The sequence below is a fragment of the Orycteropus afer genome, unplaced genomic scaffold (genome assembly GCF_000298275.1).
Source record: "Orycteropus afer afer isolate SDZICR_OR568_19922 unplaced genomic scaffold, OryAfe1.0 scaffold00323, whole genome shotgun sequence".
In the NCBI taxonomy this organism is placed as follows: Eukaryota; Metazoa; Chordata; class Mammalia; order Tubulidentata; family Orycteropodidae; genus Orycteropus; species Orycteropus afer.
This window is the reverse complement of record NW_006921910.1, coordinates 3,724,552-3,738,512: the sequence shown is the minus strand read 5'-3', so window position 1 is coordinate 3,738,512 and position 13,961 is coordinate 3,724,552. Positions and strand designations below refer to the sequence as shown.

Here is a 13,961-nt window from a genome sequence, read left to right as displayed (position 1 = left end):
ACTCGACGGCAAACAACAACAACAATATATATATATATATATATATATATACACCAAACTCACTGCCATCAAGTTGATTCTGACTAATAGCAACCACTGAGGTGGTAAATCTTTACAGAAGTAGATTGCTCAGTCTTCCTTCTGCAGCACAGCTGGTGGGTTTGAACCACCAATCTTCTGGTTAGCAGTCAAATGCCTTAGGCACTATGCCACCAGGGCTCCTATGTGTGTGTGTGTGTGTGTGTGTATACATACTGGAGGTACTGGGAGGTACTGGGGTCAGGGGAACAGAGAAAACTGAGCATCTTTTGTGTCTTAATTCATCTACTCACAAATTAGATACTATGACTGTCCCTATGTTATGGAAGAAGAGGATAAGTTCACTTACCCTGTGGCTGTGGGAGGTGGGGGTGGACGGAAAGCAGTTGGGCTTGCTGAGGATTGAATCTAGGGGCCTGGGAGGGTGGCTGTGCTGCTGATATCTATGGAAAACTCCCTTCTCTGAGCTAGACCTCACAGCCACCTGACTGCTGACCTCTCATCCTGAAAGCTCAGAGCCCCTCAATCTCATGGCCAAACTAAACCCGTGACCTTTCTTATCCCCTCCCTTTGTCCCACTCCAGGAGTAGTCTTCCTCTCAAGTTAAGCCATGACCATGACCTTCCAACTGGTGTCTTTGCCTAATGAAGGCCACTGCCATCCAATCAGGCATCCAAGTCAGAAAGCTAGGTGGCATCCTGGATGCTTCCCTCTCTTAGACCATCCATTGCCACCTCTGACCTAAATATTTCTCTCATCCATTCACTTCTCTCCAAATCCCCAGGCACCACTGAGTCCAAGCCACCATCGTCCCTCGCCTAAATGGCTGCTCCCCTTACTTCCATTCTGTTCCCTCAGTGCTCCATCCAGGCCCCAGCCAGAGTCATCATTTAAAGAGGTCCATCTGCTCCAGGCCCTTCTCTGCCTAAAACATACCCAGTTCATGAGTGATCTGGCCCCTGCTGACCACTGCCCCCTTCTCACCTGGCCCATGGCCCCTCTGAGTCTCTCAGCTTCAAACTTATAGACTTCTGGATCTCTGTAGGTAGATGCTGTTTTATTCATTAGTTTATCAACTCTCAATTCATTCATTCACACCTGCTGTGTGCCAGCCTTATGACAAAGGCTGAGTTTAGAGTGAAGCAGGCGGGCTTTGCCCAGCCCTCAGGGAGTTCACACTGTATCGTGGGGTTAGTCATGAAAAGAGTCCATTGGGCTTTACTTAGCACATGTTGCTACCTTGGCATGAAAACATTTTCCTACAAACCTCAGCTCGAGCCTGCTTGTTTGGGGCAGCATCACTGCAAGTCCAGTGTCTTCTTGTAGACCATTGACCTCAGCTGGAGATGACAACTTAATGTGCTTCATTGATTATGGCCTTCTTTCCCCTCAACTATAAGTCCCACAGGGGAGCTGTTCTGTCTCCTTCACAGGGTTCCTTGAAGGCCCTCAGTAAATACCTGTAGAGAGAATGATAGATTTGAAGAAGAGCTAGTTTGGACATGGTGGTAAAAGCAGACAGCAGAGCACAGAACCTTGGGAAACCTCAAATCTGGAATGAGCTTGAGAAGTCAAAGGAAAACAGAAGTGAACAGGAAAGCAGGAGAACCAATAAAATCCTAGAAACCAAGAGAGGAAAAGATGCCTCAGAGGGGCAAAAGCTGCTGAGAAGAGGAGAGATGGATGAAGATTGGAAAAGCCTCTAGGGGATCTGAATTATTTTCTAGGACTCTTTCTTGGAGGCAGAAGAGCCAAGAAATTGCAGGAGGTTTTGGGAGTGAGCAAGCTGTGAGGCTATTAGAGGACCTCTGGTAGCATCGTGCCTAAGGCACTTGACTGCTAACCAGAAGGCTGGTGGATCAAGCCCACCAGCCACTCCTCAGAAGGAAGGTTGGGCAATCTACTTCTGTAGTGATACCACCTCGGAAACCTAAGGAGGGGTCGGTATGAGTAGGGTGCGACTCGACGGCACATAACAACAACTTCTCACCAACTATCTCCTTCTAACAATTTGCATTTAAATAGTACAAAATCTGCTGACTATTTTGGGTATTAATGAGGCAAGGTCTCCAAATGGCTCCTGAGAAGGTGGAATGTGCTGCCTCCCTGGACTCCCTCCTGCTGACAGGGGTGCCAGGTCCAGATGACACACTGGCTGGCCTCCTCTGTGGCAACAGCCTCTGGGTAGAAGTGCAAGTAGCACTGAGCCAGCTGGTGCCTGTTCTAGAGTCCGAGCTCTTATTGGCCTGAAGTTGTCAAGCCTATGCAGATTGAACTTGTCAGGAATTTCATTTAACTTGGATCCACAATTAACGCCCAGGGAAGGAGCGGTCAAAAAATCAGATCACGTATTGCACTGGGTAATCTGCTGCAAAAAGACTTCTTAAACTATAGTGTTAAAGAGGAAAGATGTCACTTTGAAGACTAAGTTGCTCCTGACCCAAGCCGTGATGTTTTCAATCGCCTCATATGCAAGTGACAGCTGGACAATGAACAAGGAAGATGGAAGAAGAACTGATGCATTTGACTTGCGGGCTTAACGAAGAATACTGAAAATGCTATGGGTTGCCGGAAGAACGAACAAATCTGTAGTGGAAGAAGTACAGCTGGAATGCTCCTTAGAGACGAGAATGGCCAGATTTTCTCTTGTACTTTGGTCCTGTCGTCAGAAGGGACCAGCCCCCGGAGAAGGATATCATACTTGGTAAAGTAGAGGGTCAGTGAAAAAGAGGAAGGCCTCAGTGAGATAGATTAACACAGTGGCTGCGACAATGGGTTTAAGCATAGCAAAGATTGTGAGGATGGCGCCCGGCCGGCGGTGTTTCCTTCTGTTCTACACAGGGTCGCTTTGAGTCAGAGCCGACTCTACAGCACTTAACAATAACAACATCCAACCTGGTGGTGGAGCTGAGGCTAAAGGGTGCGTATGTAGAGGCTGGAGGAGTCGCTCTAGCCTGGCCGGCGTCTCTGCTCGATGGCGAGTCCTCTGGGGAAGACAGAGCATGCGCACGGCTGCGCCAGATAAGATCGCTATGGCAGCGGTGGCGCGGTGGGCCGGGCCTCCTCTCCCCAGCCGGAGTAGGGCCGCTGGTGCAGCGGATGCTGCAGCCGCCTCCCGGGCATGAGCGGGGCCTACAACCTCGGCCTGTTGTCTTACACGCTGCGGCCGCCGCATCCCGACTGAGCCTGCGTCGGGAATATGCCCCTGGCCGCCTACTGCTACCTGCGGGCTGTGGGCAGGGGCAGCTACGGGGAGGTGACGCTCGTGAGGCACCGGCGGGACGGCAGGCAGGTCCGCTGGGCCGGGACCCGGCGGGGGCAGGCGGGGTGCGCCGAAGGCGCCATCTGAAGGGCCAGATCCGGGGTGGTCTGAAGGCAGCTCACCTAGGATGACACTTTCTCAGGGAAATAATCGCTAATACCACTAGACTGGCCCTGATCCCCTGTGATATGCGACCCACACTTCTTGTACTTCCCCTTTGTTGTATTGATTTGTGTGCTTCATCTGCGAGGTGTTGTTGGGATAGTAAGGGGACGGGTTATGCTTCCTTGAGGGACTATGCATTTCCAGGACGTAATCCAGCGCCTAGCAAGCATTGCTCCTTGAATGAAGGGCTCCAAACTCTGACCTCCAGATTGCTGGACTCAAAACTCAATTCATCATCTTCCTGCCAGACCTCCTCTCATGTTCCCTATTTCAGTGAGTGGCACCTCCAAAAGCCAGTTGCCCAAAGAACTAGGCGTCATACTCGACACCCTCCTCTACACTGATTATGTTTGTCGCTAAGCCAACAAGCCTTCGCTCCATTTCCATTGGTACCACCCCAACCCACTACACCATTATCTCAAGTTAAGCCATGACCATGACCTTCCAACTGGTCTCTTTGCCTCCTGACTTGCTTATTTCCATTCCAACATCTTCACTGCAGCCACAGTGATCTTTTTAAAACTTAAATCTGATCGTGTCATTCCTCCTTTGCTTAAAACACTTTATGCCATTACCCTCAGGATAATAAGCCAGTTCTTTAATGTGATTTATAAATAGAGTGACCATATAGTTTACAAACTGGGATACTTTTGAAAATGAAAGGAGCCACTATTGATGATTATTGTATCAGGACAACAGGCATAAAACAGGCTGCTCTGGGCAAGCTGAGAGGAGGTGTCCCCATAAGTATGAGGTTTTCCCATCCCTTCTGTCTTGTCTCAGGTACCAGTTGCTCTGCCTGGAACACAACAGCCAGTCACCCAATGGGGGCAGTGTATTAGGTGTTAGGGCATACTGAATTTTCTTAGGTGGGGATAATTTTGTATGTTGAGAATCTGTGGTTTTTAATCTTACTTGGTTAAAAGATCTCTTTGGATATCTAATATAAACTGTGGACCCATTCTGTTGGCAGTTGTATATTTAAACCATCTTTTATGTTCCTTTTTAGGAGGACCGCAGAGGTTAAACCCTCTACCACAGATTATATGATTGACCCAGTGGTGTATTAACGCAGACTCATTTTTTAGCCACTAATGAAATTGTGGGAGCTCTGGTAGCATAGTGGCTAAGGCACTTGACTGCTAACCAGAAGGCTGGTGGTTCAAATCCACCAGCCACTCCTCGGAAGGAAGGTTGGGCAATCCTACTTCCGTAGTGATACTGCCTTGGAAACCCAAGGAGGGGTCGCTATGAGTCGGGGCTGACTCGACGGCAAATAACAACAACAACAACAATGAAATTGTAAAGTGCAGATGGAAAGGATAAGTGTTTATGACTCTTAACCCTGATATAAGTCTAACCTGCAAAAAGTATCTTTAGTGATAGCAAACACTTTTCCCAATTTTGTGCTTTTTGAGTAACAAAATGAGTATGTTATTTGCCAGATTCCAAAAGATTGGTTTTGATCCCTCAAATACTTGTGAACTTACAAAACTGTACCTTTATTTGTCCTCTGTAAAAATGTGTTTTCTTTGTAGTATGTCATCAAAAAACTGAACCTCCGAAATGCTTCCATCCGAGAGCGGCGAGCTGCTGAGCAGGAAGCACAGCTCTTGTCTCAGCTGAAGCACCCCAACATTGTCACCTACAAGGAGTCATGGGAGGGAGGGGATGGTCTGCTCTACATTGTCATGGGCTTCTGCGAAGGAGGTGATCTGTACCGAAAGCTCAAGGAACAGAAGGGCCAGCTTCTGCCTGAGAGTCAGGTGGTGGAGTGGTTTGTTCAGATCGCCATGGCTCTACAGGTACTATCCAGACTCATAGCACCCCACTTGCTCCAGGGTGGCAGGGAGATGGCAGGTGGATTTTAGGACCTTTTTTCCCCCAGAATGCTTACATGAAAAAATATGTTTTTTTAGTAAATCTATTTATGAAGTGCAATCAATCCCTCTTTCTATAGTGTTGGAAAGTTTCTGAATGAATGCTATCTATGTTGAACCTGTATTGAATCTAAGGGGCTCTGCTGACATGGTGTCTAAGTCATTTGACTGCTAACCAGAAGGTTGGTGGTACAAACTCACTAGCCCCCCCCCCCCCCCCGGGGAAGGAAGACAGGCAATCTACTTCCGTAAGGATTTACCACCTTGGAAACCCAGTAGGGGTCACTGTGAGTTGGAATCGATTCAGTGGCTGTGGGCATATTGAACCTGGATTTCATATCTAATTGCGATGGAAACCAATTCGCTATTCATTTAATATTTATAGCAAAGTCGATTTATAGCATAGTTGACAAAGAGCAAAGGATAACCATTGCTGTTAATGGCTGGTCAGCGTGTCATGCTGCAAGGTGGCTGGGCTAATTAATATGTCTAAACTGTAGGGATTTGGGTTTTCACCTGCATTAGCAGAGTGGGTATAAATGCAAAATAAGTTTATGTCATAACATACATGTATTCAAAAGTGAAACTTTTTGAAATACCACTCTGGAACTAAGCAGACTTGCCGAGAATTAATTAACTTTGTTGTTTAAATTCTAAGATAGTCTCTCAAAGTAGAAATGGTCTTAATTACATTTGAAAATATTAGTAAGCTGAGGATTGGATGGGTCTGAGAGGAGTGTGCCTCTGACATCATGTAAAACATCCTTCTCCTTTCAGTGGGAATTTGTAAGCATATTTAATTGGCAAGGCACCAGGGAACAATTGTGTAGGGTACTGGGCAAATAAATGCATAAAACTTAATTTTCCTACCTTGGAAAGTTCCAAATTAAACCTTTTATGTAGAGATTATAAAGAAGAGTGTTTGGTATATAGGTAACCAAGGCTTTTTTTTAACTCATGCAATTGTAGTTGGTATCTAAGAAGCCAGGAATATGTTGTTGTTAGGGGCCATCAGTTTGGTTCCAACTCAGCAGCCCTATGTGCAACAGAACAAAACACTGCCTGGTCTTGTGCCATCCTCACAATTGCTGTTTGAGCCCATTGGTGTGGTCACGTGTCAGTCCAGCTTGTTGAGGAGCTTCCTCTTTTTTGCTGATCCTCTCCTTTACCAAGTACGATGTCCTCCTCCGGGGACTGATCCATCCTGATAACATGTCCAAAGTACGTGAGACAGTCTCACCATCCTCACTTCTGAGGAGCTTTTGGGCTGTATTTCTTCCAAGACAGATTTGTTCATTCTTTTGGCAGTTTATAGTGTATTCGATATTCTTTGCCAGCACCATAATTCAAAGGGATCAATTCTTTGATCTTCCTTATTCATTGTCTAGATTTAGTGTGCACATGAGGTGACCGAAAATACCATAGCTTGGGTTAGGCACACCTTAGTCCTCAAAGTGACGTCTTTGCCTTTTAATACTTTAAAGAGGTCTTTTGCAGTAGATTTGCACAAAGTAATAGGTCATTTGATTTCTTGACTGCTGCTTCTATGGGCATTGATTGTGGAGCCAAGTAAAATGAAACCCTTCACAACTTCAGTCTTTTTTCCATTTATTATGATGTTGCTTACTGGTCCAGTTGTAAGGATTTTTGTTTTCTTTATTATAAGCCATACTGCAGACTGTAGTCTTTGATCTTCATCAGCAAGTGCTTCAAGTCCTCTTCCCTTTCAGCAAGCAGGGTTGTGTAGTCTGCATATCGGAGGTTGTTAACGAACCTTCCTTCAATCTTGATGCTACGTTCTTTTTCATATAGTCCAGCCTCTTGGATTATTTACTCAACATACAGATTGAGTAAGTATGTTGAAAGGATGCAAATCCTGACACACACCCTTCCAGATTTTAAACCATTCAGTATTCCCTTGTTCTGTTCGAATGAGCCAGGAATATGTTTATATTTAATGAAATTTTATTTCTCTTCTCAGTATTTACATGAGAAACACATCCTTCACCGAGATCTGAAAACGCAAAATGTCTTCCTAACAAGAACGAACATTATCAAAGTGGGTGACCTAGGCATTGCCAGAGTGTTAGAGAACCACTGTGACATGGCTAGCACACTTATTGGCACGCCTTACTACATGAGTCCTGAATTGTTCTCAAACAAACCCTACAATTATAAGGTAGGACTGAGCCATGTATGCTGACTCATCTTGACTCTAGGATAGTATTCATAATTCTAGAACCCCAGGGTGGAGATGAGGGATATGAATGAGTAAAACATTCTTACATTTAACTCTTTACTATTTTTTCTTTCCTAGTCTGATGTTTGGGCTCTGGGATGCTGTGTGTATGAAATGGCTACCCTAAAGCATGCTTTCAATGCAAAAGACATGAATTCTTTAGTTTATCGGATTATTGAAGGAAAGGTAAAGGACATTCTTGAACTAATTGTTTTTAATGTTCGAAGGAAGGTTTACTTAATGCAGCTTTGTAAGTAGCTACTGGCAAAAGTGAGTAAAACTTGGTATTAGGTAGATAATTAAGAATGGTGAATCATTCTGTGGGGACAGCTAAATGAGAGGGGAAGGGGATTGAAATATTTTAATACTAATTTGTAAAGGCGGCTTAATAACTCAAAGGATTAGACCTTTGAAAACCACTGCCTTATCCCTTGTAGGTACCCTGAGAGGCTTTTGGTATCTTCTCCTAAGCAGCTTATAATTAAATGAACACCTTTAAATGAGCCTACTCTGTCTAAATTAGAAGCTCTGGTAGCATAGTGCCTAAGGCACTTGACTGCTAACCAGAAGGCTGGCGGTTCAAACCCACCAGCTCCTCCTCAGAAGGAAGGTTGGGCAATCTACTTCCGTAGTGATACTGCCTCAGAAACCCAAGGAGGGGTCGCTATGAGTCAGGTCCAACTCGATGGCACACAACAACAACAACAACAACTGTCTAAATTAGTTCCAGTTGCTGATAACTAGTTGAGAATCGCAGAAGTGTTGTGTGTGGTATGGATGCCAGAGTGACTAACTGTATATGTTAGTTCTTACGAAGGTAGTTGTCTTTTGCAGTGCCAGGCATCTAAGCACCATTAGTTTTAAGGCCTTAAATCATCTAATGATTTTAGTATTATACCAAGACCCATTAAAATTTTAAATTTGAAAATACTGAAAACGCACAAAAAAAGTAAAAATTGCTCATAATCACTGTACTTGAAGAATCCAACAAAAAAGGAGTGAAATTCTTCTGTCCTATCCACTTTCATCCACCAGAGATTACCACTGCTAGCAATTTACTTCACGGCCCTCCTGACTTTTTTTCATTGTTACATAGATATAACTCTGGGTACATATATGCACATAAGAACCTGAAATGGAATCAGGTTGTACACATTGGTCTGCAACTTGCTTTTTTGACTTGATATGTGACCTGGATCTTCTTCCAGGTCAATACTTGTAAATCTTTTTTAATTTTTAAGTGGCCACCTAGTATTCTTTAATAAAATGTTCCATAATTTATTCCACAAGTCCCCTATGGAGGACATTGAAGTTGTTTCTAGCCATTTTGACTGCAAGAACCATACTGCAGTGAATATCCTGGTTCATAAATCTTTAGAAATGAATGCTCTTATTTCTGAAGGAGAGAGTCCTCACATGGAGCTGCTGGGCTGAAAGATAGACTCTAGAATCCTGCAACTTGCTGTTTTAATCAGGGTACCAGAAGGCTTCCTATAGACTGATATGCTGGTTATTTTCTATTTATGTGGATACAGGATTTTACGTAAATACTGAGAAACCTCTGCCTTCTCTAACTCTGCTACACAAGACCATTAATTCGTAATTGTGATATTCTCTTTGCAGCTGCCACAAATGCCAAAAGATTACAGCCCAGAGTTAGCAGAACTGATAAGAACAATGCTGAGCAAAAGGCCTGAAGAAAGACCATCTGTGAGGAGCATCTTGAGGCAGCCTTACATAAAGCGCCAAATCTCCATGTTTTTGGAAGCCACAAAGGCGTAAGATACTTCCTTTGCAAATAGTTGGGCTAAATAGGTGGAGTAAAAGAAGGTTATTAGTTGCCATGGATTTGATAGCAACTTACGGTGACCCCATGTGTTACAGAGTAGAACTGTTCCATAGAGTTTTCTTGGCTGTAATCTTAATGGAAGCAGATCACCAGGCCTATCTTCTGTGGTACCTCTGTGTGAGCTTGAGCCACCAGCCTTTAGGTTAGCAGTCTGGTGTAAACTATGTATACTCCCTAGGGTAACTTCAAAAATTTTCATTTGCAAGAATTTATGGTGAGCTTTTTTTTTTTTAGACATGAACTGAAAGATAACGTTGCATGACTAGGTTTTACGTGTTGACATTTCACTTCTTACTTTCTAAAATCAGAAATCTAGAGAACTCTCTAACATTCCTCAGAGGGTTCCAAGACATCGAGTATGTTTCTTTTAAAAGGGTCAGTTCTAGAAACCATTTTAAAATGAGAGATTATCTAAGAAACCTATTACATTATTTACTGTGTAGGCTAATAGTTACATCGAAAAATTAGTGCACAAATTTCTAAGAGCTTCCATTAGGTTACCTTGAAGTTCATATAACTTCTCAAAAGGAAAAGAATTCCTTTCTTTAATTTGCAGGTTCTGTCTTTACCAAACAGCTGTTTCTGTATCATATCTATTGCTATGAAGTTGACTCCTACTCATAGCCACCCTATAGGACAGAATAGAACTACCCCATAGGGTTTCCAAGTCTTACTCTTTACAGAAGCAAGTTGCCACATTTTCTGTCCCCTGGAGTGGCTGGTGGGTTTGAACTGCTGACTTTTCAGTTAGCAGCCAAGCACTTAACCACTATGCCACCAGTGTTCCTTCCTTTCATCATAAGTGATAGGATTTAAGATTTGGATGAGACCTTTGAAATCTCTTTGACTTCTCCTCCTGCCATGTGGTGTATTAGATTTGGGAGAAGAGGAATCAATGCTAGAGAGGCACCAGGAGGTAAAGAAGGACCACTTTTGTTCACATTATCTATAACTTCCCACCAAACAGACCTTTGACATTCTACAGCATTGGACTCCGGTTTCCCTTGAATTCTCCAGAGGTTTAGCCCAGTTTTAGAAATTACAGAGTAAAACAGTTGGTGAGATTATTCATTTATATGTTTATTCTGCAAGTCAAGAATGAGTATGCCAATATTTTTAATCAAACACGGCAAAGCAGTTGTGGTATTGTTACAAAAGAGACACTTGCAGATGAAACTTATCCTGATACTTCTGTTATATGAGGCAATATCCCATAGACTTCTTAAAATAAAACTTTAATTTTGGAATAATTTTATATTTATAGAAAAGTTATAAAGGTAGTACAGAGAGTTCTACACATCCCTTGGCCAGTTTCTCTTATCATTAACATCTTATTTTACCTCAGTACCTTTGTAAAAACAAAGAAACCATTATCAGTATGTTATGTACTTAGTTTGGCTGTCACTAGTTTTTTCATGAATGTCCTTTTCAGGACCAGCATCAAGTCTCGGGTACCATGTGACATTTAGTCATCATATCTCCTTAGTGTTTTTGGGTCTGTGACAATTCCTCAGACTTCCCTTTTTTTTCACAGCCTTGACATTTTTTCAGTAGTTCTAGCCAAGTATTTATAGAATGTTCTCTAGATTTCTGGAAGATGATTTTCTATGAATGGAGCAGTTCTATAAGAGAGCATAATAAAGATACATTGCGCATTACTTAAAAGCCTTTGATCTTCACTATATTGATAATAACTTTTCTTCTCATGAAGAAAAACCTCCAAAAATAATGTTAAAAATGGTGACTCTAAATCCAAGCCTGTTGCTGCAGTGGTTTCTGGAAAGGCTGAATCCAGTAATGAAGTAATCTCACCCCCACCACACTCCTCTGAGGGCTCCAAGACATATGTAATGGTATGTTTCTTTGTAAAGCGTACATCGCTTAGAAACTATATTAAAATGATAGATTACCTAAGAAAATTATTTTATGTAAAATGCTTATGCTTTATTAAAGATTCTGTTGTGTAGTTAATTGTATCAGAAAGAAAGAATCCTGGTGAAGGAGATTTTATTTAGCCCACTATATCCAAAGTGAGCTATCAAACTACTCATGCAATCAATGTCATAATAACTTTTTTATTTGAAGAATTTTTTTTCAAATTGAGGTGCGATTCATGTAGAAAAAGTAAATTATTTTAAAGTGAACAATTAACTGACATTTAGTGCATTCACAAGTTGTGCAATAACTACCTCAATATATTTCCAAAACATTTTTAACAGCCCCAAATAAAACCCTATCTGTTTAGCGGTTACTTCCCATTTCCTCTGCCCCCCTCCCAACCCTTGGCAACCACCCATCTGCTTTCTATCTCTGTGGGTTTACCTATTCTGACTATTTCATGGAAGTGGAGTCATATAATATTTGTTCTTTCATGTCTGACTTATAGCATAATGTTTTTTGTGGTTCATCCATTTTGTAGCATTTATTAGTACTTCATTCCTTTTTACAGGTATGTATATACCATAGTTTTGTTTATCCATTTATTCTTTACTGGACATTTGAGTTATTCCTACCTTCTGGCTATGGGCCATTGAATAGTGCTTCTATGAATATTTGGGTACAAGTGCCTGTTTTCAGTTCCTTTGGATATACTCCTAGGGGAGAAATTGCTGAATTATATGGTAATTCTGTTTAACATTTTTGAGAAACTACCAAACTTTCCTACAATGACTAAACCGTTTTACATTCCTACCAGCAATACATGAGGGTTCCATTTTCTCTGTATTCTTGTCAGCACTTGTCTTTGTCCATCATTTTGATCATAGCCCAGTGGGTGTGAAGTGCTATCTCATTGTGGTTTTGTTTTACATCCCGAATGACTAATGATGTTGAAAGTTTTTTCATGTACTTATTGGCCATTTGTATATCTTTGCAGAAATGTCTGTTCAAGTCCTTTACCCATTTTCAATTTGAGTTGTTTGTCTTTTATTGTTGTGTTATAGGAGTTACTTATATATTCTGTATATTAATATCATATCAGATATATGACTTGCAAATAGTTTCTCCCATTTTGTGGACTATTGTTTTACTCTCTTGACAGTGTTCTTTGAAGCACAAAAGTTGTTTTTTAAAATAATTTATTTTTTGTTGTTGAGACTATACACAGCAGAACATACACCAGTTCAGCAATTTCTGCACGTACAATTCAGTAACACCGATTGCATTCTTGAGTTGTGCAGCCATTCTACCCTCCTTTTCTGAGTTGTTCACCCTCTATTAACATAAACTCCCTGCCTCCTAAGTTTCCTATCTAATTTTTCGAGTTGCTGTTGTCATTTTGATCCTATAAATACAGTTCTTAAGAGCACAATGCCTAAGGCAGACATTCTTTACTAATTAAACTTGTTTGGTTTAAAGAAGACTTCAGGAGTTTTTTTTTGGTTTAAGATTTAAAGGTTATTTTAAGGCAATAAATTTTTAATTTTGGTGAAGTGTGTTTTATCTAGTTTTCTTTTTTTTTTTTTTTTTGCTTGTGCTTTTGGTGTCATTCCTAAGAATCTATTACCAAATCCAAGGTCATGAATATTTACACCTATGTTTTCTTCTAAGAGTTTTATCATTTTAGCTCTTAGATTTAGGCCATTGATCCTTTTTAATTTTTGTCTTTGGTGTTAGGAGTGCTATAGTAACTTGGAAGTATGTTTTCACTCAGGGAGAAGATAAGTGTTCGTCCCAGGAGAAGCCTGTCATCATTGGCCCATTAAGGATGCCTGCCAGTCCAAAAGGCCACCCTTGCAAACCAGACATGAGCAATACTGCAGAGTCACTAGCCACAATCAGCAGAGTAAATATCAACATCTTACCTGAAGAAATGAGGGACTCAGTGAGCTTAGTTCAGGAGGCTCAACCACAACACTTAGATCCCATTAATGAATTAGAAGGTAAATGCAGTATTTCTAAAGTGAAGAAAGAGAGATTGCAGGATAACACTAAGTCCAGTGGTCAGCTGGAAAATCTGATTCCCACGTGGTCCTCAGATGATGCCACCAAAGCAGGGAATGATCCAGTGAAGCCTCTGCCAGCTCTAAGGAAAGACCAAAAGCCAAAGGACCAGGTGAGTAATGCATGTGAGGTAGTAGGTTCAGAGAGATGATAGGAAAGGGTGGTTATTGTGGTGTGACTTGTGTTACTTGGTTATTCACTTGTTGTTTTAGGAAAATCAGTTCTCTGTTTACCAGTTCAAACAGACAACAAACTGAAGGACAGACTTGAAGGGTTCTTAGATCCCTTCTGTGCCCCTGTTATTAGCATGCTGAACAGAAACATGCTCATATGTTTTTTTTCTTGATTCTGCATCTTTCTTCCTTAGTGCTTCAAGTGGATAAAAAGTTCCAATTAGTTAATATCACATCCCCTCTTGCTTTTGATAAATTAGTAGATTGATCTAATTTCTTTTTTTTTTAATAATTTTTTTATTGTGATTTGGCTGAAAGTTTACAGAGCAAATTCACTTTCCATACAGCAGTTCACATACACTTTGTCTCATGACATTGACCACAATTTACCACAATGCAACAGCTCCCCTCC

The 13,961-nt window shown here is 41.7% G+C and overlaps 1 protein-coding gene across 1 annotated transcript in view; it reads left to right on the top strand.

The window, feature by feature from the left end:
• Nucleotides 1-3,238: 3,238 nt before the first annotated feature.
• The window catches only part of NEK4 (NIMA related kinase 4), a 67,606-nt gene continuing 56,883 nt past the window's right edge, over nt 3,239-13,961 (top strand). Inside the window, exons 1-7 of the mRNA XM_042782445.1 lie at nt 3,239-3,331; nt 5,005-5,271; nt 7,328-7,525; nt 7,664-7,771; nt 9,209-9,363; nt 11,146-11,287; nt 13,087-13,488. Of these exons, the coding sequence (XP_042638379.1) occupies nt 3,239-3,331; nt 5,005-5,271; nt 7,328-7,525; nt 7,664-7,771; nt 9,209-9,363; nt 11,146-11,287; nt 13,087-13,488 (1,365 nt within the window). The remainder of the gene's footprint in view (nt 3,332-5,004; nt 5,272-7,327; nt 7,526-7,663; nt 7,772-9,208; nt 9,364-11,145; nt 11,288-13,086; nt 13,489-13,961) is intronic.